General features: G+C 39.7%; 1 protein-coding gene across 2 annotated transcripts in view; it reads right to left on the bottom strand.

Annotated features, from left to right (window-relative positions):
* LOC121308448 (cytospin-B-like) overlaps window positions 1–26490 on the bottom strand; it is a 54142-nt gene that overhangs the window by 19820 nt on the left and 7832 nt on the right. The window contains exons 2-9 of one of the 2 annotated variants that reach the window (XM_041240857.1): window positions 18068–19611; window positions 13876–14083; window positions 12654–12727; window positions 11925–12100; window positions 4228–4370; window positions 3765–3865; window positions 3536–3617; window positions 1141–1279 (exon numbers count right to left, since the gene is read on the bottom strand). In XM_041240857.1, the coding sequence (XP_041096791.1) occupies window positions 1141–1279; window positions 3536–3617; window positions 3765–3865; window positions 4228–4370; window positions 11925–12100; window positions 12654–12727; window positions 13876–14083; window positions 18068–19611 (2467 nt within the window). Of the gene's footprint in view, window positions 1–1140; window positions 1280–3535; window positions 3618–3764; window positions 3866–4227; window positions 4371–5656; window positions 8407–11924; window positions 12101–12653; window positions 12728–13875; window positions 14084–18067; window positions 19612–26490 lie in introns of those variants that run through there. The other variant, XM_041240858.1, reaches the window with a different exon arrangement.

Genomic DNA, 26490 nt, shown 5'->3' on the forward strand with positions numbered 1-26490 from the left:
AATACTTTGCAATTTGTGAGTCTAGGAACATGTCTACAACAGATTTGCTAAACTAGTCACAACATGTAGTCTTTGCATATGTAACACACTCGATCTGCCTATTTCCTTTGGCAATGAAATGTTACTGAAGCGCTGGTTTTCTGAGCGTTGCTTTTTGGTGTTTTTGTGATCTCTTGTGCTTACCACATCATCATTCTTGCTCCTGTGCCTGCCACAGGGCTCCTCTGGGTCCTAAACCCTGCTAGGTACATATGGGGATTGCAGTAACCACAGATGGTACATGCCTTTTTGCAGAAATTAAGGTTTGCTGATATAAAGGGGTTTAACAAAAGAGTTTTGAGGAAAATACAGGAGAAAATCTGTCCTGGGAGTTGAGAAGTGTCTAAAAAACGAGTCCCGACAAATAAGGGAGTTGACAGGTCTGCATTAATGTGTATTGTTCCTAAAATGAACAAGCCCCCCCACCCCCCTAAATGGCAGCCCTGGTCTGTTTCTATATAGGAATGGTTGGGAAAATGTATAACCAAGAAAATATGTTGAAAAAGTGTGATTGAAATATGGATGACAGAGTGCAGGTGCTTCAGAGACAGTATTATTAATCTGAAACAAGTGAAAGTCACAGTGGCAGTTCCAGTCCTGTTTACCAGAACAGTCACATCCATATAAATAATAGATGGGGGGCGTTTAATATTGACTCCAAGTGTTTAGGAGGAATATGTGCCTACATAACGTGCAATCAACATGCACTCACTTCAGTCACAATTACGTTTTCCACACAGCTAGAATCTTCATCAGAGTACTGATTGGAACTCTCTGTGCTGCCGATACTAATGTATCAATTAAGAAGGCTGAGTCATCCCTAAGAGAGCTCAGTGTGGTCAGAACGATTCACTTGTACAGGTTTGAGAAACTCTTCAAGATGACATGCCAATACACACGACTGCGCGGAATCAAAAAAGCTTACTAGATCCTGAGACACTGTACAACCTGACAATCAACTGGAAGAAAGACATTAAACTGATGCCAAAAGGCCCCTGCAGCTAGGGAGGGACGATGAGAGAGATCATTCAAAACCAGCAAGCAGCTCTATATCCAGGGAGAATTTCATGTAGCTGATTATTAAAATAGTGGGCTCCCCACCTCAGTTTGCTCTGGGCTCTGGGGTAGTGTAGGGTACTTGCTGAGCTCCTCCCAGTTAACACCGATGGGGATTTGATGACCGACTCCAAGGAGGGGCTCTTCCTCATCAAACCAGTTAGTTTCATATTATCACTGTGTCCTGGGAAACATGAAACAGTCCATTAAAAGTAGTCTCAAAGAACGCATTGCAAGTTAATCACCAAGTTTTATTCACAACTGCACATAACACAAACATTCTGTCAAGTAACGTTCCCAGGGATTTAGGTCAATTAGAAAAGCCAATAAAAACATTCAGTGTCTTTAAAATTCAGACGTCATCCTCTGGGCAGTAATGGCAGTCTATCGAAGAGCAACGTTTGTTAAATTGCTGTTAATATTAGACTTTGTCGAAAAGGGATTTTATTTTACTGAAGATAAAGATGCATGTGTTTTTTTATCCCCAGAGTCATAAGCTACACTGAATGTTTACCTATTGAACGTGCATCACTGGAGCTGCTAGGGCCAAAGAGTCTCGTTAGTTAATGACTGTAGTGTGCACAGACCTCAAGCACCGATTAGCTGCTCGTTGTTTCTTATCTTAAGATGATCAGGAAGGACCTGTGCGTGTGTGCAATTCAGGTGGACCCCCAATGCTGTAAAATGAGAAAGTGAATCTGGCAGTGGCGTTGGTCAAGGCTGATCAACCTCTTATACATTTTACTATAATCTATGAGTGTGTTTTTTTGTTAAGTTATGGATGTGTGTTGGGTAAAGGGTGTCAAGTGGACATAGTAGAGGCACACTTACAGTATTCTCTTTCTCCACATATCCAGCTTATGCAATTGAGACAAACACTTTGTAGCATCACTTATTGGAAGTATTCAATTCTGGGGATATGTTGGGTAGGTCACACTTCCGTTTGACATGATTCGAACATCTCATTTTCTTACCTAATGACAACCTGGCCTTAAATACCATGTATCCAGACTATTCATTAGCAATGCTTATTCTATACAATTGTGTACATTCTGCTGATATACAGCAAGGTCATCAACTGTTTTCGTCATATTGATAGATCTAATTTTGAAAAAACGGCAATGGCGGGGGATGTATATATATATATTTATTTATTTATTTTCTACAATAACCCGGAAACGTTTGTTAGCTGGACAGAGTATTCACCTGACACAGCCTAAAAACACCTAAATCTATTCCCCTCCCTCCCTCCACTCAGACTCAGATTAAATTTTAGTACTTAGCTTGAAACTGTACAACATACAGGAAATGACTAAAGCTTTGGTCTTTGTTACTGGAGGAGGTGTGTGGCTGCATTGTTCAATATTAGAAGGGAGGCTTTTATTTGATAATTAAAGGCAAGCCCAAGGGTCCAATGACGTTAAATCTTTATCTTGATAAAATCCAATTGGTCTGCTTGTTCTGTATGCGTACCAAAAAGACTGAGATAATCCGTTCTTTTAAGAAGCTATTCCTGAACAGAATGGAACAAGTGAATCAGCAGTGATTGAAGCCAGAGAGCCCCGCTGGAAATCACTTCCAGCAATGATGTACACCCTTTGTCTGGGGTAAGAAGGTTATTTGATGTTAAATAAAGTGTGCCCTTGGGTTAATGAACGTTTTCAAGACAGATAACACCAAACTAAACAGCTTCAAATTACACTTATTTCATTTTTGCATGCCCCCTTAACCCATTAATGCCATTGTCCTCATTTGAGGACTGGCTACTTTGTAATTTCTTTGGAGCGTTTGTACCTGTTATTTTAATTGTCTCTAACTATATTGTTATAACTTATCGGTACTCTAATTTTGTTAACTGCAAAAGTTAAGTCTGAATGTAATGTATCAAATTACAGAAATACAGCTTGTGTTCTGATTTTTTTTTCCAAAGAAAAATGAATTTGGTATTGATTGAGCTTTACCGTTTTGTGATGTTTGCCATCATTTTGCGTGGTTCTGATGGCAATTACTCAAATACTGTGGGCTTTCTCCTTCTTATTTAAGTCTGTTAAGATGCAGTCACCTTCCGTTCTAGTTGACTCACATCGTTATATATATATATATATGTATACATAGGCTCGATCAGCCACAGTGTCTTTATAGATGCAAGAGAACAGCCATCCAGCGGTCTTTGCTCCTTTTGTTTCGCTGGCAATACGCTGCTTACTAATATATGTTGACTGATCTAGCCTGTATTATATATGTCCACGGCACTCAACTAGTATTAAAGTACAGCTCCTGAATGCCCACAGCTTGGAAGATGCTACAATATACACCTTCATGACTCGTGTATTTCTATAATAATGCACCGGTATATACAAACAGAAAGTAAAGAAAAGGTTGTATGAGGCTGTATTAAATGTGCTATAAATGAAAAACTGAAACCAACACCACCACCTACCAGTATGTGAAAGATCCCCTAGGGTAATTCTTTTTTCCAAATTTTTACTGAGGGGTTTGATGCTGTTCATGGACGAATGTCTCTAAAAAGAAAAAAAGGTATATTAATTCTGTCGTCTGCCCTCAGTCACGACAGTACACTGTACGTTACACACTCTCTCCAAACGTATCTTGCTTACGTTGCCTATAACTGAAAGACGCGGTTTCTAGAGCAGGGAGCGGTTATGTACCTGCATTGGGGACACGGCTGCGGCTGGGGCTGTTCTCACTGGGATCCCACTCAACGGGCTCCTGGGGACGGAGTGGATCTGAACTGTGTGCCCAGGACCACCTGCAAGGCCCAGCAATGAGGTTCAGTATAAACCAGCACAACATCCCTGGAAAGCACAGTGCTTTGCCAAGCACCACTACACCCCTTCACATAATCTCATGCAGGACTGCCTAAAGCTGTGGCTGGCACTTATGCTTCTATATTATTTCTGTCTTTTATTAACTCCTGCTTTTAAAGAATAAAGAATGCTGTACAGGTGAGAATAAAAGATGCAGGTGCAGAAAGCTCTGTAATAATGCAAATAGAATAAATTATGAGGAAGATCCGATTGTGACCAAATGAATGAGTGAGCAGTGAGTATAAATAAAGGTGAGCCAGCCGGATTAAATCAGAACACACTAAGAGGATTCATATGCTCTTACTTGGTGCTGTGTCAAAGGATTTGATGAGTGATTTAACAGTGGCTGGGGGTTCGGAGGAAGTGACTGGTGTTTGACTGATTGAGATCCCACACCAGTGAGTACTGCCGTCTGCATCTGATGAGCCCTCCTCGTCATTTTTCAACCTGAAAGAGAGTACAAATCTCGTCAAAAACAAAACAGGTGGAGACAACATTTATTGTATTCGGTTGTTAGGTCATAGGGTAATAGGGTACAATATCATAGCAGTATGAATACTCTTCTTTAATCTAGCAGTCATTTCCAGAACATAATTATCTAACGACCTGGTCTGTACAAACTACCGCTACTAGAAACTATTTAGAAAACGTCAAAAATCAATGAACAAAAATAATGTCTACCCCTTCTACTGAACTTCCTTTTACCGGTGAAACTCACACCTCACAGTGATGTCAGTGCTAGCCTGTATACGGTTTGTGTCTAGCATGCAGTACCACAGTGCCACCTACTTACTGAAATGTATTGTGTCGCTCTATGTTGTTAATTACCTTTTCCTCTCCCCAAAATGTATAGTCGTCTAAATCAAACCTACTCCAGGGTGGGTAAAGTTGTCGAATCCAGTCCAGGTCTTTGTTCCAGCCAGTTTCTAAACTCTTTATTATGCCCAATCCTGACCCTGGAGGGTGGTGTCCCTCCTGGTTTTTGTTCCAACTGTACACTAAATTGCTTAATTGGACCAATTAAGCTTCTAATAAGTGCTTGATTGGTCCAATTAACTAATTTAGGGGACAGTTGGAACAAGTGCCAGGAGGACACCGGCCCTCCAGGACCAGGATTGGGCACACCTGAATTAAACATATTCCCAGGTCCTAAATAACTATCTCACTATAATAATTGACCTGGTCTGGACCTGACCCTTATGGACTAGAACTGACCAAACCTGCTCTGCCAGGATAAAAAGGACACTACACTCCAAACAATGAAAATAACAATACCATACAGTTTTTTCTTTTTTTAGATACAGTGACTGAGTGACTTAATGGTTTCTTGTACAAAAAAAAAAAAATAATTAAACAAAATAAATCAGACGTGTTTAAAAATGCAAATTACAAAACAAAGCCTTCGTTTTTAAAGGCCAGTACAGTTACTGGTATTCTGAACTGGTTGCTCTAGATTTGCAATGGAATTACCATGCAACTTTTTCTGTCTTTTTGGTGAAAGGAATTTATATTATTTGTGGGTATTACTGTATTAGTGCCAATTGATAACTACAGACTGAAGCTTTAGAAAAGAAGTTGCTAACCACAAAAGAGGGTGTTGGTAGTTACCGAGAAGCTGACATAACTGAAATTAAATAAAATGCATTTTTAATGCGAGTGTAACGCAATACCACAAGGCTCAGGCTATTTTTAAATAGTACTGTGAAAAGAAAAACCAAGAGCGACAGACAGAGTTACAAACATTTTCATATTTATTACATTGAAAAAGGTATACATTTGTACAGAACAACAATAAACGATAAAAACAACATTATTTCCTGTAAATTTCTTTGTCAATATATTTAAAAAAAAAACTAAAGAAACAAACTAAACTCATTGGTACTTGAGCAGTGCAGTAAGAGCCCTGGCTAGTGATTATGTGCCACAGTGGTTGAAAGAGACTTCGTTTCTCTTTATAGATTTCAGGTTTAAGGCTTTGATTCCAGCACATGCTCTAAGTTCAAGGATTGCCCAAACAGTTCTCTCACCCTTCCATTCACGACTGTGGCACCTTGGTAGCACACTTTAAGGTACAGGGCTTGGATGAGACATTAAAATGAGGGGCTCTTGTGTGCAATTGTATTGGTCTAAAGGCACGCAGAGGGCTTCAATCTCATTTTACAAATGAAACATATTAATACGTGATCAAAACATTACACAATAACATTGCTATACACAAAGGATTCCACAATGCAGATGTGTAGAACTTTATACTGCTGGACACATACATTTCAGATAATCGTTTCACAAAGAAACACTCAAGTAATGGCGACTCAAACCGAGTAGCAAATATTCTCAAGGCATCATATTCCTGTGCATTAAAGCATCACATTCTTGTACATTAAGAATAGTTTCAAGGGCATTCACAATTCTTTTCTGGCGAATGACCCTTCACCGTTCTGAACCATGCAGAGGTTATGTGAACAGGAAGGAAAGGAGCTTGTACTGGAGTAACGGGGTCCCTAGACATCACAGCTATTGAACTTGCACGGGTTGAACAACAGGAAAGCTGATCAGAGATCACCATGTCACGTTAATCACTGATTGCTCTGAACCCAAAGTGAGAGCTAAGAGGTCATGTAATTCCATTAGAAGCTCTTGAAAGCCATGCCCTGTGTGTCAGCACTAAATCTCCTGCTGGAACCAGCACCCACTGTTAAACTTACACGGACGCATATCTGAAAACCGCCGCTATTCAAATCTTTACAATATGGACTCTCCTTAGGGTTTTGTACACTTTTATATAAATAAATAATGCACAAGTACTGGGCTTTACAGCAACGATGTCCAGAGAACAGCAACAGTCATGAATTCTACTAGGATTTCCTATTTCCTAAAGCTGTGCCTGGCAGTTATGATTCTATATCCAATATCAGATACAATTCAGCTATTACTACTTTTTTGTGCAAATATACCTGGGAATGGATTGTGCATCTGCCAACATACAGCTATTTAATGATAAAGCAAAAACTGGCACCGCTACAACAGCAAGTGCAATTCCAAGACAAAAACAAGACTACCCATGTGCTACACTCGTTGATCACGTACGTGTATAATCTGTATCGCCTTGAATCCTCCTAATTTGTTTACCTGTTACAGCAGTGCTAGGTGATTCATTAGTTTCATTAGCTATTAAATGCAATTACGATCTGGTGACTGAGGCCCTCACCACATGTCAGGGTTGCTAATTTAAGATTTACCACGGACGTGTGCCCAGGGTTAATCTGGCATGGTTTGACATCTATAGTACAATTAGCCTGTGGCTCTCCTTCTCAGACAGCCGCATCATGTATTCAGGAGGGCTGCTTTATATGGGTTAGCAATGATTTTATCTGCCACCAAGTGGTAAAAAATGTGTACTACGTGTAATAAAGTTTACAACACCTATACCAAACAAAAAAGACTGGATTGCTTTGGAAGCCGTCACTATATCAGAATAAGATGATACTACACTCAACGATTCTTATAATTATAGTTAAACAATTATATAAATCACTTGTACTTTCAATAAATTAAATAACTTAATTTTCATTTTGAACATACTTTAAGTATCCTTTTTTCTTTGAGTAAGTAATATCTGTCTATCCTAATATAGTATACTAATATATATATATATATATATATATATATATATATATATATATATATATATATATATATATATATATATATATCTCACACACACAATATAATTTCTTAAGCAGCATTTCATAAACCACAAAGAAATCCACTAGTTCAAACAATCAAAGTCCCTGTGAATATTCGAAGAGCAACATTTTCTACACAGTATAGTATTAGAAATGATAGTTAAATAAAAACCATAACTTTGTTTATACAGTCACCTGCATTGTTAAGAATGGATATGTTTTCATTTAATTCCAGATATGTATATAAACAGAGTCACATGACAAAGCACAGGTACTGTATGTTCCACAATTGAAAAGGAAACGACCAACATACAAGTGGTAGTATCTCCATAGTAACAGCCTGACAGTTCTATGTGCACTGTCAGCATCATTAATATACATGATATATATTCCCTGTATATCTAGAAAGGCTTTCCACAAACATATACAGTATCAATTAAGGTGACTTTTAAACAGTAAACATAAGCATAGTTTCAGAAAAATAGAAGAATGTAACATACAAAAAAATATCTAAGTAGTAAAATTGTTTGTTTTTAAGTGAATAGATATATTTGGTATAAAAAGGTTCATCTGGGGAAAGTGAAAGCTTGGTAGAGTCTAAATAGTCACTGAGACTGATTCTTCCAGTGGTTCAGAGATCTTTTCCACAAGGTATAAAAATAATAAAAGGAGGTATGATTTTTGTCACTTAATACTGATGAAGACTTGTGTGAAAATGCTGTTTTTGTTCACAAGCGGCACAGTTTACAATAAGACAGGTGCACAACTCTGCAGGTTAACTTGATCCGAGGCTGGATCTGGAAGAAAAAATAAAACACAAAGTAAAATGCAGAACAGACAGCCGCAGGGTTCTACTTGATTGATCTAAACACTGGCACATTTCAAAGCCACAGTTTAGACTTGTAAATAGCACCCTGCCTTCTGTTACAGTACATGCACTGTACTTCAGCACACACAAGACAGACTCAGAAATGTCTTTAACATTAAGGCCTCTATTTTATTGATTTTAAAATAGCAGCAACTTTTATATCAATTTAATATAACACACAGGCCGGTATTCAATTTAAATTCTGATATAGCTTTCCGTATAGCAGCTTTCAAGAAGCACTGTACAACTCAAATTAATTAAAGGTCACTGCAATTATATAAGGAGAAAATGTTCTATTTGAAATCTAATCTTACAAAACAAGAAATAAAACACATCTGGTATTAAGTGAAGGTAAAACAAAAACACATTGAAAATCCCCAGATAAGGTGTGCACGTGATCGTTTTATATTGATGCTCTCCATTTGTTTCTCGCTATCAATGCAAATGTACAGCAAAACAGGTGATAATTAGCACTATCAAATGGAATCTAGTGCCCTGCTAAGGGGACATGATAGAAATCAAACAGAAATCCGTGCTTATTAAAACGCAGAACAAAGCAATGCCTTTTTAAATGTGTAATTGCATTACTCTTACATGTACCGATAGTGAATTATTGATTCTCCTCTCTCTGTGGGATGTTTCATTGAGTTTTCTCAAACAGCCCAAATTGATTAGTAGGACAGCAGTGAACCCAAAAAGGCAGTCCATTAAAAGTTAGTAGAGGATTCCACAAGTAATATTTATGGCCACCAAGGGAAAAGTTTATATAGCACGTTTTCACGTATCTTACATTGCTGTGTTATAGCACTACAATATTCATTATCTTGTTCAAACCTAGTGAAGTGAACTAACTACCCAGTCTACTCTTGGAATTGGAGAAGGGTTATGCTAGGAATTAGGGTTAAGTGAGATACTGTGATGCATGTCTGAAGTATCTTAGTTTGGCTCTATGACAACAAGAGCAGATCTTGCAGGCATAATCAGAATATTTTATATAACAATAACAGATTTACTGCATGCCATATCTTATGTTAGTACAATGAAAATGGAAATGCGAAACAGGCACAGTATCCAGTTCCTTGGTTGAAGTGGTAAGTGAACACAATGTCCACAAGGGGGGGCTGGAAAGAGGTGTCACATTACAGGGATGGGAATAAGACTACTGCATGTGAGTTTAATCCATTCCAGGTTTTACTAGGAGCTTGATTACATAGTGGTAAAATACATAACATGCTAGTATATGTGCTTGTGTTCTTTGCATATTACTAAACAGGAACGTGTACAGGTCTTAAACAAATTGAAGACAGTACCTCGCCCCAAAATCATGCCATCATTCACACTATAAGCCACCTTTGTTTAATTTCATTCTCAACTGAGTTAAGCGACACATTTAAAAAAAAAAAACATGAACATGCTCATTTATCTTGAATAAAAGTCACCGGCAATGACAAATACACCCCATGCTTTCTGAGGGACCAAGAATGTGAAAATGATTTACAAATCGTAGTGAACACAGTTGCAAAATAAACCCCCCACACACAAGAAAAAAAGCACTGTAGCAAAATATGGCAGAGCACACAAAACACTTGCAATGTAAGAGAGAAGATTCAGCATCACAGATATATGAAGAACAGAAAAGGCAGATTTAATGTCACCGACATTTGCATATGAGTGGATTAGTGCTGTGGCTGTAAAACTTACCTCTTTCCGTAGAGCAGTGCCATGACAAGAAATCTTTAAAGAGGGATCTTGGAGACTTCTTAGCCGGGGACGTTGCAAACTGACTAATCCATTGTTGAAAAACATAACCGTTCACCAGTCGTTAGCACTAATTAATACACAGTGTAACCTGAATGAGCCGGTCACCAAGCTGAGAATGTGTGTGGCTTGTGTATTCACTGTTACAGATCTTAGTTTGTATTGTGTGCTTTCAGGTAGACTGTTGCACATCCTGGGTCATTCCACCTGGAGAGTCAAGTACACTCCACCCCTTTAATTCATTTTTCTAGGTGCTGCAGATTATTTCATTCAATTTCACAAAGAACAGGAAAATCCAATTCTTGTTAACACTCAACATCTCTAATGATGAATTCTAGTGTAGAATTGCATGCTTCGTATACTAGTTTTAAGTCCTAAAGCATACACCTGTGTTCCTGACAACGCTCAGTCCTTGGCCACGGCACGCTAAGATACATGCATGAAACTTGATTGCTTCAAGACTCACATTGTTCAGTGTTAACATTAAAGTTTTTATAAGTAAATATCCTTTTTTTTTTTTTTTTTTGTTTCACACAATTATTTGCCATATCAATTCCTAATAATTTATGAACTGGTGCATGAATGGATGCCTGCAATCATTAAATTTTACACGCACTCTACATACACTGTCAAAAAGCGTTGGATAAAGCCTTCTGTCTACATGAAGATATAAAAAGAAAAGTAAGTGCATCAGTCTGTAAATAGATTAGGAGAGTTTTAAACTGGCAGTGCAGAGTTGGGAGCCGGACAGAGCAGGGGAGAAAAGGCTACAGAACAGGCTGACTGTGGAAACAACTCTGTTCATTGTGAGAGTGCTCCATGTTTTCAAAAGGAGAAAATAACAAAACTAGACAGAAACACAGTAGGGGTGTGCCAATACTCATATTTTCTGAGTAATTATCTTTAAGAAATGTAAACTTGGGTATTAATTAAATAGAAAAAAAAGTGCTAATTAGGTAACACAAAACAATGCCGTCTCTCGGATTCCCTTGTTTGCACAATTATTACGCATCAGTAAATAACAATATGACAGTCTTATTTACTGCAGTGTCTGTTGTGATCAAACTAACTAAAACTCATCTATATTTTTAAGCGATTATTTGTTTTACCTTTTTGTTATCATTTTCTTCTGAAATAAAACTTATTTCACTTAGAAATGCATCATTTCTGCAATGAATTATGGGACTGTAGTCCTAGGTAAGATCTGATTAAACTCTACAGAGAAATACATATCCAACTTTCCACAGCAGTAGCTGTTTATAGTTTAAGGAAAGGTCACATTTCCATGACGAATCAGTTGCATTTGCTTGTTGTGCAACATGTTTTCATTGCGAATTCCTGTAAAGGTGATGGAAGGTCAGCTTGTCTTCTTTTGAAACCAACATAATCATGAATAGATTTATTTCATAGCTGCAGACAAAAAAGGCAATTACTTGGAAAACATGAATACTGGCACACCCCTAAAGCATAGCAGGTACTTCATTTAAAGCAGTTTAATTAAATTGCATATTTCTCCTTTTGTCATTTGACAGGTTGTTTTCCACTTTTGAAAAAAAAATGTAGTAATTTACATTTTGGATTTAAAAAAAAAAAAAAACACTTTACAAAATCAGCCCCTGTGTATCTGTGTGTTAATAGACAAGAGAGAGCAGCGTGGGGCAGTGTGTGGAAGGAGTCCTGCTCACCGACCTGCTCCCCTGCAGCTCCTGCAGCTCTCGGGCCAGGCTAGCGCTGTGGTCCTGCTCCTCCTGCAGGCTCCTGCGCAGTGCCCTCACCTCCTGCGCAGCTTCAATCTTGATATCGTTCGCCACCACCACCGCTGTCTGCAGGTCAGCCTGGAACCGTTTCCACTCCTCTGCGTCTTCCTGCAGCCCGAGACAAAGCGTCCCTGCTCAGCAATCTCTATCTGAACTCTTTACAGGTTGATAACCTGGCAGATCCCCTGAGCTCTGTTATTTTGACTATCTTAATCCACTGATTAGGATCCTTTTAAAAGTTATTTTATATAGTTTTATATTAGTTGCCCTTCCAAGACTTTGAAAAATCAGATATGAAACAGTTATACATACAGGGAACATTAAGCTTCTGGTGCAGTTTGTTCAAATTTTGATTGACCGACTTCACCAACTTTCTCCTGTTCTGTCAGTATATTGAATGAAAAAATTACATTACAAAATATCACCACCAGGTGGCTCTCGAAACCTGCACTGTGAAACTATGACAACAGACTGATTCAATTATTTAAAACAAACAAAAAAAAAATCCAGTCAACTTAAAACAGCCATGAAATTCTTGAAAAAAGAGAGCTTCAGTATTTATATCCTGGAATATTTTAAAAACAATAATAATAATAATAATAATAATAATAATAATAATAATAATAATAATAATAATAATAAATAATAATAATCCCAGTACCTTCATCTGTTTGTTTAGTGCCTTTAGTCGTTTCTCCAGATCCATTTTTTGCTCTTCCAATTTCAGAACTTGATCTAAGACAGAGAGGAAAGGCATTCATCACTTATACTGCAGGAAGCAATTGCTGTACCTAATGATTATCCTGCTTCGGATTGGTGGAATAATATTGATTGATCGATTACAATGAGGATTGGTAACATTTCACCCAATCAGAATGATCACTAGGACAGGTGCTGTAATGTGTTACTGCAGGTGGCCTACACTGCACATTACCTGCATCACTAAAAGGTAACAGCACATCATTCTGCATGGAATATTTTTAGCCACAGCTTGAGAAAGGCTTGGGACAGCTTTTTAGAACGACTTATACAATATGTCACAATTATAGCTGGGAGACTCCTATACAAAACAGAACAGACACTGTACATACCACTCACAATGACATGTACAACTAGTCTATAACGGAATATCTGGTATGGAGCTAGAATGATGTCATACATATACTCATATACAGCAATTGCCAGGGACCTTATCAGCAAGTTATTAATATGTATGGCAGATCAATCAAATGTGTTGCCAGCTTTCATATCTGTCAAGCATTCCCCAGCCCTACACACTTGGCTCTCCTGCAGCCTCTCCTATTCCTGTCAGCTGTCTGCAGACAGTTTGGAGATGAAGCCCTGCTCCGAATGTTTTTTTTGGGGGGGAAGGAAGTTTGGTGACCTAGAGAATTTATTAAGCCACAGTGATACAACCTCGATTTATCTTGAACTTGTAATGATTATTATTTTATTATTATTTTTTTTCATTGACTTATCAAAGTAAATGATTGTAAAATGAGGAGATGAGGCCGGAGCAATTGAAGACAGGGTCATCATCACTGTTGAGGTTTAGTCATGTTGACTACTATTGAAACTCAATTTATTTAAAAAGGGATTCTTTATAATATCTACATTTTCCTAATACGCAATTATTAATTTTATGATAACAGGATCACGGCTGACTTGTCAGGTCTACAATATTACAGTTATCTAACCAATGTATTTGTGTTTGAGTCACTGTGTATATATCCATGTGTATTCTTGTTGTTTGAATTACTGTGTATATATCCATGTGTATTCTTGTTGTTTGAATAACTGTGTATATATCCATGTGTATTCTTGTTGTTTGAATAACTGTGTATATAGCCATGTTGAAAGCCTCCTGTGTGAAGGGCTCGTACTCTCCAAGTCCATGATGGTCTGGTTGTTATGCAGTTTGACAGCTCGGTGCTGCTCCACCTGGTCCTCCAGCTCGAAGATGGTCTCCTTCAAGTCCTTGATCTCTGAATCCTTCTCGCAGGTCCTCTCCTGCAGCTTGTGGGCACTGCTGCTCAGCTGCTCCCTCTGCTGGTCACAGAGCTTCTGCAGCTGCTGGCACTCCACCTCCGCCTGGAACAGCCAGGGTAGGACGAGACGCAAGAAGCATTAGAATTGACACGCTGGCGGGCAGAAATATGCACTTGCATTCTGAGATATAATCTAAACTCTAGAGAACATTTAGAGAATCCAGTTTGTAAATGCCATGGAATTTTCTTTACAAGAACGCTGAGTTATTAATATAGCTGTTAGACTGTATAATATCCTAAATGTTTTGGTAGATTAAACATGCATTTAAACTTTAACCTATTTGGAATGTTGGTGACTTCTCAGATAACTCTAACAAGCTTTTGAAGTAACCACTGTTATCACTGATACAATTCAACTGTGTGGGAATTCAGTTTCTATATCTGCCATCAGCATGCATTTCACTAGGCTAGTGTGGTTTAGATTATATATATATATATATATATATATATATATATATATATATATATATATATATATATATATATATATATATATGTATGTGTCATACTGGAGAAATGGCTCCTCCCATGGGCATTATATAAAAACAAATGCTTTCCTAGTAATCACAAGTAATGCACCCAGGGGTTAATGAACTAACCCTCCGTGCCTCTGAGCCTGGATCAGATTTCAAAAATGAGAAGCCCTTGAAGAATAGCACGGCTCTGTTAAACAGTCACGCACACCAGCAACCAGCAAGCAACACTGTTCTAACTGACACAAAGCAATCAGATCAAAAGACCCCAGTGTGGGGGTAACAGGTGCAGGCTCAATTCAGTGTCTGAATACCACCAGACTGCTGACAATGTGCTTCAGAATGCAGCTGAGTTCACGTTCGGGAAACCCAGAGACAGGGCTGGAGTCTCAGGACTAGAAAGAGGCTACACTAGAGCTCTTCTGACCCAACGGTTTCCTGATCTTCATTTTAGACTTTCTACTGCTTCCCTCTAAAACATGTGAGTAACTATTACTAGGCTATTGATTTATTCCGTTTCCATTTAGATTTTAAAACAGTAAGCAGCCAAGTTTAATAAAGTGATACCTGACACAGCAGCCAGCCTTGTGCTCACTGTGTTTGAGACACGATTAGAATACATGCCAACTGCACTCGTGCTATGTGGATACAATCTCTGCTTAATGCTGCATTGTTGTTGTGTCACTGTTCCAAACAGGCGCCCGGAGAGTCTACAGGGGTCGCTAGTGCGCGGTGATCCGAGGACACCCTGGCCGACCAGCTTGCAACGCACATCTTGCAATGCACACGACTCTGATCATTCAGCAGCCATGGAGAACACATCTTGCTATGCTGTCACTACAATACTGTAGAACGTAATTAAAGAAATTATACCTAGCCGTACACAACCATGCATACACTAAAATGCATGCCTAACAAACTGTGCCATGACCAGGTTTGGCCAAACAAACTTCACTATTCAACAGTAAAGCAGCATTTCAATTGTGACAATGTTCTTGGCTGTCTTCTTCCCCACATCATTATACCGCGGTGGATTTATCACTAAAATAATAGCAGTGATTAGGGTGCAGTTTCTCTCTTCTTCTGAAGGCAGATGTACATAATCATGCCCCGTCATGCCTCTCGCTACACTGCCGCTAAGCTGCTTTACTGCCTGTGTAGCCTCCATTCCTCCACCTTGCACGCCCTGCTCAGTCATTTCCAACAAGCTAGCTGAGTGATGAGAACCATGTGCTGACCTTTCAGCAAGCAGGTTTACAAGGGCACAGCCAGTGCATTCTAGCAAGTATGACATTATCCCTTACTCAACGGCGCCGCACCCTTTTAAACATTAACAAGCTGCGTGGAAAAATTAACCTCTCTGAATGAAATAAGAGCTTTGAAGTCCATAGGGATGTTGAGCTCACTTCCACTGGTGATCACTAAATCCTTTCAACCTGCCAGGACACCAATTAAAAGGGATTTTAGGTCCAATTGCTTTTTTTTTTTTTTTTTTAAATAAATCAACGTCAAAAGTGCTACGAGGTTCACCAAAGTATTTTTTGAACCACGGTCAATTTTCTTTTGTTTTGCACTTCTGAAGAATAATATATGGCAAGATTAATTTCAATATTACACAAGACAGACATGATAAATAGGGTGAATAACCACGTTAAACAGGTATTCAAAACAACGGATTTGAAAGCAACAGACATTTTGGCTTCAGGTGGTTCGTCAGCCATTTGCCAAGTGTGAAATGAATATTGATGGAGCAGTGGCTACAGGTTCTGTGTCATCCCTCAAACTTATTTCAGAATCAGCTGCTGTAAAATAGAATTGCAGAGGCGTGGCTGGAACACGGCAATTGTAGACAATGACTCACATGGCAAGCTTTTCGCTAACCAGGCTGCACAGGTAAACTTGGGACCCGGGTTCAACACGGCACAAAGCAATAGATACAAACACCCACAGAGTCAGAACTTACTGCCCCTTGTCCTGGCACCTCTGAAAATGAGACTTACATTTAGTTAGTGGAAGAGCAGATAAGCTGAAATGCAGCATGTGGTTTATAGGGATGACCAGTCTCTTTTTCCACGGATTAGGGAACTTTGTGCAGGTCTCTCAAAACTTTACCCTTGGATTTTCAGTCATATAGTGACAAATACATAGAAATGCCCCCTCCTACAGCATGATGCCACATAATACTATTAAAGTGATCTTGGGAAGAGTGCCCCTGAACCCAGTCACCAGCACCACCTCATGCACTGCAGTATGTGACCCCTATCCAAGCACTGAAGAAATCTCAACCTTGCTTCTGAGAGCTCCCAAGATCAAACTTCGAGGTGGCTCGTTTCAAAGGTTAGCCTTATGAATGATTTGTGTTGTCGATTATTTTAAATGATGATATTACAATGCTTGTCAAGTATCAATTAATCATAAGATTCCAAAAATATATTTGTGGTCTGTATTACTTAAAAGCTTAAACGTGGGATATTTATACCCTGACGTAGTTAGAAAACTTAAAAATTTAATCGTTTTAGCAGCGTGCAATTGTAAAGTTCAACATCAGAGTTCACATTGAAATGAGTTTCTATCTGAGTGGCCAATGCTGAAATGGTGCACGGTGAGGAGAGATCATTCTAGACCCCTATCAGAGAGCTCCTGCTTTGTGCAGAGAGCAGCTGAAGCACACGGCCCTGTTTGTAAAAGTCAGTGTCCTGGCGATCTCTGCATTGTTAGCTGCATTCCGCGCACAATCTCAATGATGAATGAATGAATGACAGAAATTAAACAAGACACTTCCTCTCCTGTTCAAATGTGGTTTGGGGTGTTTACCAGATGCTGGAATCAGAGGAAAAAGACATCTGTTTTTTAACCACAACTACCAGGGGAATGTGAAACTGACCCACGAAGCTATTGAATAGGAAGAAACTTGGTAGTCTAAGAATCCCGTTACAGTGCTCCTCAGGCAGGCATGTTCCCACAATGAGTCCAAGTGTCTCTGTATGACCTTTTTCCTACTCTGTGCAACATCCTTGCTTGAGACCTGGAGAACACTACAGGCTCTTCAACAGTATACCCATTCTAACTTTCGAAGAGATCTCAGACAGTCTGCGTGGAGTGAAATAATGATGCCACTCGTGCAAACTCTTTTAGAAGTGCACAGAAAGATCAACATTATAGGAAACAAAACAGTTTCAACAGCACACACTGATAAGTACTTAAATGTTATACATGTCCACAGCGAGACAGGATTACTAGTCTGTCGCTTATAGTGGAATTACCTTACCCACGCTAAGATACTGGTCTGCAGTGTGAAAAGGTAAATTCAAATGCATTGGCAAAGTATAAAACATCTACAGTATAAAACTAGTGGGAAACCCCTCAACACAATAAGGTAATTGATCCTGCCTGTAATTAAGTTCTTGCATTAATATAATTTTACTGTGTGTTTAGATTTATACACATCTATTCCCTTGATGATTCTTAAATGTAGCCCATTTTAAATTTAGATTTACAATAGGTGCATTCAAAAGAAATTGAAATTATAAGAAAAAAAAACCTGGATTGCCAACCTTGTTCAACATTCCCTGCACCCGATCAGCTTCCCCGCTGGCCTGCAGCAGCTCCTGTTTGAGTTCTGTGCAAGCTAGGTCTAACCTCTCCTTCTCTGAGTGCGCTGCCTTCAGCAGGTTCTGTAACTCAGAATTATCACTCGCACTCTGCATCGCTTTCAGCTCCACCACTTTCTGCTTCTCAACATCCAGCTGCACCTTCAGCTTCCCATTTTCCACCTTCAGCACCTCTGTGTTGGCTGTGCAGTCCTCAAACATCCTGGTAACCTTATTGTTGGCCTCCTGCTCTGCCTCTAGCTTTCTTTGAAGGTGCTCCTTCTCCTCCTTCAAGCTCTTGATGAGCCCTTGACTTTCCTGGTGCTCCTTCTCCAAAGATCTCAGGCTGCCTGTCAGCTGCTGCTGGATGTCAACCAGCTTCTCTCTTTCGAACCTGGAGCTCTCCACCAGTTCGGCATACCTCTGCTCCAGCTCTCTAATCCTCGCAGCTCTGGCTTCGGCCTCCTCACTCTGGGATTGCTCCTGCAGACGGCTCATCAGGCCCTCGTTCTTCTGGGCCAGGTGCTCCACCCGCTCCCTCTGCTGGCTCAGCGAGCTCTGCAGAAGGGACTTCTCCGTGGCCAGCCGCTCGTTCTCGGCAGTCAGCTCCTGCACCACCTGCTGCTGGTCTGAGAGCTCCTGTAAGGTGGCCTGCAGCTCCTCGGCTGTGCTGTGGTGGCTCTCTTCCATCTTCTGGATCTGCTCTGTGAGGCACTCCATAGACAGCTCTCTGGCGTAGTGTGGCGTATTTTGACAGCCAGAGCCTTTGTCCTTACCGATACCGCTGCTAACTGAGTAAGTCCTGGATGGGACTATGTTCTCAAACTCAGATGAATCGGGAGAAGGAGAGCCCTTGGTTATATCACTGCTTGAAGAGGTGGAGTTCTTTAAAGGATTGCAATTGACGGGAGGCCTTGCACTGTCCAGAATGACCCCATTTACTGGATGCTTGGTGGGGTTACCTAAAGAGGCTGGGAGGCTGTTAGTACCATCGCTGCTTGAGAGGGGTGACAATTCCAACATTAAGAGTTTTTCTTTTATAAGCTGGTTTTCCTCCCTGAGCATTGCAAGCTCATGCTGGAAAGATCGGTTTTTCTCGCGCAGCATTTTTACCAGGGACTGCAGCTCGGCAGGATGGGTCAACAGATTCTCCATCTCCTGATCTAGGCTCTCAGGGGACTCTGCATCTGGCGTCCCTTTGTCTTTGAAGCGCTGCAGCTCAGTGCGCAGCTTGCTGATTTCAAATTCCTTGACTTTGGCTTCGGCGAGGAGTTCTTTGACCTGGCACTCCAGGACCGTCTTGTCGTTCACTTCGTTGTCCGCTTTCGTTTTCACGGGGGTGCGGGTGTGCTTGGCCAGTGATGAAATGCTTGAAGTGCTAGCGCTAGGCAGCATTTTCCTAGTGCCAGATGCCCGTAACTGATCTCGTAGTGAAACTCGGTCCCTTGACATGGTGGACGGTATTTCTCTAGGGGCTGGAATCCCGGACCTCTTTGCAGATGGAACTCCTGAAAAAGAAAATATATAATCCACGTCAACATTTTTTTAAGGCTTTATTTATTGATTCAACTTTGTATAACGACTGCAACAACAGTACAATATTTCACATTATTTGTGCACTTGTTAACCAGACTAGTTTTCATACACCCCAAAATTATGATACGATCGGTATTCTAAAGCAAGTTTCGTCATCGTTGGTGTTCATATTAAGACGTTAAGTTAATAGCATCTTAAATGTGTGTCGTCCCAATCATCCCATCCCCTTTTTTAAAAAAATACTGCAATTGACCCTTTTCTATCCGATTACAGGCAACTGCAGAAAAAAATAAAAGGCTTTCTCAATTTAACTTGTCAAGAAACTATATTCCTGTTTCTACATCCATTGCACTGTTTCCAGTATTATACCGATATTTGCTTGCCAGTAGAACAAAGATGCTTTTTATAAACCAAAATTAGATTAAGCTATCATTAGAACAAATAAGATTGTACTTTCATATCACTGAATGACAACAGTTGTTCCCTTACCAGAACGTGCTGCTAAACTGATGCATGATTTCTTTATGCACCATCTCAGAAGTAGCAAAATAAACTGTACCTTGTCTTATTGATGGTTCAAGGACTTCTACGTTGGTATTTCTGACTGGTGTACTGCTAAACCAATGCTAATAGATCATTTAAAAATGAGCTTGACTACAGTAAGTGGTCACCTGCTCTTGACAGTCTGTATTTCACAGAACAGATTTCTTTTTTTCAGTAAAAAGGTGAATGAACAAGTAACCTTGAATGAATAAGTATCCACAAATGACTTTTCAGCCCCCCTGTGTAACCGGTTAACTCAGGTTTCTCTGCAAAGCCTGGAGTAGTAAAGGTAGTAGAATTAGACCATTTCTTTACTGGTCTGCAAAAAAAACCAAACATGCATATTCTTCCAATTTTAAGAAGGGTGTTTTTTTTTTTTTCTTTAGAGCTGGGGAAGAAACGTGCCTCTTATTCTTGAATATTTACTTATTATATTAAAATATGGCATTGCATCCCTTTGCTACACCCGAAACACCACAGAGAGATGGGAACTGACATTTGCCTGGCATTTGAGTGGGCACCATCATGTTTGTGTGCCAGTACTTTCGGAATTCAGTACACTTAGAAAAGTCCCACATAAACAGTGGCCCGTCAAAGGTTCATTCTTCATTGTGACACACAGTAATCAGCACATACCACACACACAGACACACACACAGGCTTATTACCACAATGACAATGCCTAGCTACACATAACCATCCAGCACAAAGAGCCATTCGTCACAAACAAAGGCAGCACAGTGTGCTTTTAAAACACAATTCCACTGCAGTACAAAAAATAAGCAGAACTGTCTGTGAGGGGAGATAGCGGGTATCCAGGCTCGCTGTTCCTGACCCCCAGTGCCAGGCCTCTGCTGCTTGTCACACACAGCTGTCAAGTTCAAAATGGAAATCACTCATGAATCGCTACTCCCAGGGCAGCACTCAAAACATCTCCCTGTTGACACAACACTTTGCAGCGACTGTCGCTTATTGTACAGGGTGATGAACAGGTCTTTTTGTATCAGTTTTCAAGGCACTGGAAGGCTTTTGGGTAACCTTCAGCTGAAATTACATTTGTGGACTATAAACAAAATGGGAGGGTCAAGAATAGCCGTTTCCTGATAAAGCTGAGCGCATAAAAGCTAAAAACTGTTAAAGAGCACAGTACAAAACAGATTCTATTTTTAGCTTAAATATCATCTTTGTACTGGCAGGATCTGATTTGCTAATTTTAGAATGGAAAAACTAGTATAACAATGTGCTATTGTCCACACACCCCAGTGTAAGTGCTGGGGAGAGTGGAAATTAGCTGAAAGTGTTGCTGGTGCAGAATTCTTCCATGACGAGTATAACTTTTGCGTATTTATTCATTTATCTCCTGTTTCAACAGGATTCATCGCATGCCTGTGTCCCTTCACTGTAAACAGATAAACAGCTACCACAGTTTGACAGGAGAGCAACATGTTCTGAAGAGAAGTAAAGGCTGGTGTTTACTGAAGTTCTCTGACCTTTTAGCTACAGTAATTAATTCCAAAGCACCAGTCCCCAGACCGGCAATTTAAATTCTAATAAATCAGCTTTTAAATGACTTGCTTATCAGCAATTCATTTGGAGAGAATTCTCAGAACACCATGTGCTGCCTTGAGCTGGCCTTACACATATTATATCCTTCCTTTTACATCATTATTTACTGGGTTTGTTATACGAAAGCTACTAAAACACATTATGAGCGGCACCCGAGTGGCGCATCCAGTAAAGCTGTTCCGAGTGGAGTGCAAAATGTGCCCTACAGCCTAGAGGGCGCCGGTTCGAGCCCAGGCTATTCCACTGCCGACAGTGGACAGGAGCTCCCGGGGGGGGCAGTGCACAATTGGCCGAGTGTTGCCCAGGGGGGCTTAGGTTGGCCAGGTTGTCCTCAGCTCACTCCGCACCAGCCACCCCTGTATACTGGCCGGGTACCTGCGGGCTTGCCTCTAAGCTGCCAGAGCTCCATTGTCCTCTGACACTGTAGCTCTGGGTTGACTGCATGGTGTGCTCACAGAGTGACGGTACACGCTTCGGAGGACAGTGTGCGTTCGTCTTCGTCACTCCCGAGTCAGTGCATGGCTGGTAGCAGTGAGATGAGCCTAAAAATACAATTGGACATTTCAAATTGGGTGAAAATTAGGGTAAAACCAATTGGCAATTATTAAATAAAAAAAGAAAAATTAAAAACACATTATGTAACTGTTGTAGCTCCCAAAATAATTGAATTAATCTTACTCTGTTGTACACTTCCATGATTTATAGAACTATCAAACAACAATATTTTAAATGATTCCACATTACAAATGATTGCCAACATCGCCAAGAAGACCAACATTTTGGCTAATATCTTTTAACAGTGCTTTGTCATAATTAATGATGGCATGTCTGAAGTTATGGATGGAAACAAAATTACTAACCTGAGCAGATCTCAACTATAATCATTCATATTTCAATTTAATTTTAATCAGTTTTAAGGTATGGTCTATTGCACAGACCAAGAAGAATTAAAAATGCTAATTTATTTTCATGGTGATGCAATTTAAATGAAGAATTACTTCTTTTTTATTTTTTTAAGCAATCCTGAGTATTTAATTTGTCAATGCTGTCTCCTGTGGTGTCCCTATCCCTGCAATCCATGTCATTCATTTTTTTAGATCATTGGAAAACTTTCCGAAGGCCCATGAAACTAATAAAAGTACTCAGGGAGTACACATGCTTTTTTCAGCATCAGTGAACTGAACTGATCAAACTGCCTGCAGTTCATGGATCCCTATGAACTATTTGTAATTATAAATTACATTGTCCTTACATTGCATCAACAATGAAATGGTAGTTACATTTAAAAGGCAACAAGAAAATCTCTATACAATGAATCACTATTCATGTAGCTGAAACTACTTAAAAAAATGCTTCTGAAAGATCTGCAGTAGGTCCAGTTTGAGGTGCAAGGCAGCTTTAAGAACTCAAGACTCCAGGCAGCTCCATTGAAGTTCCGGGCACGGGATGATGTTACCAGGAGACCAGTCAGCTCTTGCAGGAATGTCACTCCCATTCAGGACCTCTGAATTACTTACGATCAGGGTTGATTAACTCTCAGGTGTCTGTAAAAAAACAGATCACCGAGACCCACAGCGCAGGGAATAACTTCATCAAAGCTGAGCTCACAGATCTGAAGTTAAAGCGTTTATTACCTCCGGTCGATAAGTGGTTGGAACTCATGTGCAAGTTAAATATTTTGTATGAAATACCAGTAGGTTTTGACATAGATTACCATGAGCTGTCTTGGAATGTGTGGCATTCTTTGTAGTTCTGACTGAAATGGTCTGAAGCTGATCTAGTGGCTAATGATCCCTTATCTGCGAGGATCACGATGCGACTGATTTCAGGAAGAACACAAAATGTCCCAGGACATTGCTTCTGAATAGTATGTATGTATGTATGTATGTATGTATGTATGTATGTATGTATGTACATACAATAACCTTCATTCAAATTCTAGAATTAAAACACCTACAAGAGGCAATGGCAGTGTTCTACAGCTAATATTCAGAATGCTTTACTTAGCATCATGGACTTTGCATCACTACTGCAGCTCTTAAAGAAACATGAGCCCCCATGTATGTTAGAATAACCATCTCGAAGGAAACAAGGGCACTTTTTGCATTTTCAAACTAATAGACTCCCAGAGGAAACACAATATGTAATGCTCTTTGAACATTTGGATCGAGATTTTATTGAAATAACTGGTTGCCATTAGAGTGACCAATTCCTGGATCAAGACCCGGAGACAATCCCTTACACTGCCTTGAACGTTACTCTGATGTATTTATTTCCAGCTAATAAAATAAAAAGACATATTCTGAACACCAAAGCTTTGGAACAATGCTTTTTTTTTTTTTTTGGTGCCACTACATCACTCTTAAACATATTACATTTAAACAAAAACAATGACTCACTGCGTCTGTCTCTTACAATGAGGTTAGGAATTCACTGGTCTGTATTTAGCCATTTAAGGTGGCCGAAGCAGGGCTTTCTGTGGCTGGACAAGTACCTAACTTAGCAGTTACACACTGGTGAAGGAATGAAGTCACTCGCATGGATAGATAAAGGGACACTCTTGTTTAACACTGCGCAGACCAGGTTTGTAACCCAGGGGATCTGCATTCTGGTCTGGTTGTTGCAGATGTGTCTAGACTCTACAGCATGCCAACTCTTAGCTCAGAACCCAGCTGCTGCTTTTGATTAGCGCTACACAAGCTACCTGCTAGTGTTTAAGGATTTTCGAAAGACACTCGAATGATACTTTCTTTATATTCCATTGTAAAATCTTCCTACACAGCAAGCGCTACATTTTGAAAACAATGAAGGGTATAGATGGTAACTGTCACTTTTCAGCAACGACAGAGGCACATCTATGTAGAACTCTTTTGATTGGTCAGAATGTTCAGAGGACAGGGCCAATCACTAAGCAAGGCTTGACCCAGCAAAAGGACTTAACTTAATAAAGGAATCCCTTTAATAAAAGGATGGTTCTAGACTTATAGACCTTTCCTTTAATGGTCTTGTGAAATGGCTTCAACACAACTGATGAAAAATCGATTGAATCAATGTACACTGTGGTGTTGATTAAGTCACCTAACAACACCTCTATAGTTTTAGATCACGGTGATCAAAAGGGTTGACAGCCTGAGAGTAAGGAGCAATTTAACACCAATACAATACTAAGTATATTAAAATGTTTGTATGTTCCCATGGCAAAAGGACTGTCCATTCATAAACTGGGACTGACTTTACTGACCACTGATGTCATTGTTTTGCAACATTAGCGTGGGGATCATGAGAAGAATGTGTGTAAACACCACTGCGATACATTAGGTCAAATGTCATGGGGGACTGTGGCAGCCCAGCAGGGTGAAAGCGCTGCCAGTGCACGGGTTTGTGTTGTGTGGGGAGTATTGGGTGGCAGGGAGGGAGTTAAATTCCTCCCTGCAAACACATGTTGGATTGTGGCTAGAACCGTCAATTGAATGACTGAATGATTCATTAAGGCTCCAACCACAGGTGTATAAACAGGGTGATCACGGGTGTTAGTTAGAATTGTGTTGGCGATGGAATGGTGAGGCGGTCAGTGTTCTCCGCTAGTTGTTTTGTATTTGTAAACGTTTGTAAATAAAGCGCTTAACTACAGAGGTTTATGGTCTCCGTATCTCCTTGGCAGCGCATACCCTGTCACAGGGAAGATGACATGAACAGGGACAGTGCAACAAAAGAACATGTAGTATTTGTATAGAAGATTTTTTAAAAAATAGCAGAGGAACTGTTGAGGCTGACCGAGTGCTGGTTTTAGGATATGGATCAAGGAGAACGGACTAGCTTTGGCATTTGCTATACATACTCGGTAGACCGATTCTTCTTTAAATGATTTCTAAAGTCATTTGCTTTAAAGATAATGACATGGTACGGCTGGTGAAACTAGAATGTGGAACTAGAAGAGGTGCTGGGATGGAATGAGACGGATGGAATCAGAACAAGAATCGAGGAGCTCCTCTTGAAGAGAGAGTGTGGCCATGTTCATCTAGAAGACATCGAATGCCTAAGTGAACTTTTTATGTGCCTTTAGGTCAAAAAATAACATTTGATCTTAGGGCTATTGTAGGGGGCAATTACATACAATTTTAAAAAGATGAAACTTACTTAAGACAGACAGTACATTGAATTGAGTAATTTTCAAACATATTATCAGACAGGCTAGTTAATAATTCTTGCTCAACTCAATGAGGGGTGAAAGATAAATGAGCTGTCAGTTTTTAAGCAGGATCCATTTCAACGTCCTGCTTCTTTACTTATCTCCTTTGACTTGCCTGGGTTTGATAAACAGGCACTCCTATTTTTAGCTGCTATTTGTAGCTTAACCAAGCGATTGTAGTGCTGTCTGTCCTAATTTAATGGTCATGTTAACAGGTATTGAAACGGATTCGTCCTTGAAACGTACAGCGAGGATCAAAATGTTCCTGTCATGACAGTCTCCTCTTCCGACCTTCTGCTTTAATTTTTAGTAATCCAGCCCTTCAAAATATGTGGCTTACAAGTTCTAGGATTAGATCTGATAGGACGGTTCTGGGGAATATGATTTGTATGTGAGATTTTATATATAATATATATATATATATATATATATATATAATATAAAAATACATATTTTTGGATGACTTGCATGATTTATTATACTGTGTTGTCCATTTACTGCTATATATTATAGGCTGGGAGGTGCATTGTTTTTTAGCGGTGCAATGTTTTAT

Source organism: Polyodon spathula, unplaced genomic scaffold, assembly GCF_017654505.1.
Source record: "Polyodon spathula isolate WHYD16114869_AA unplaced genomic scaffold, ASM1765450v1 scaffolds_697, whole genome shotgun sequence".
Lineage (NCBI taxonomy): Eukaryota > Metazoa > Chordata > Actinopteri > Acipenseriformes > Polyodontidae > Polyodon > Polyodon spathula.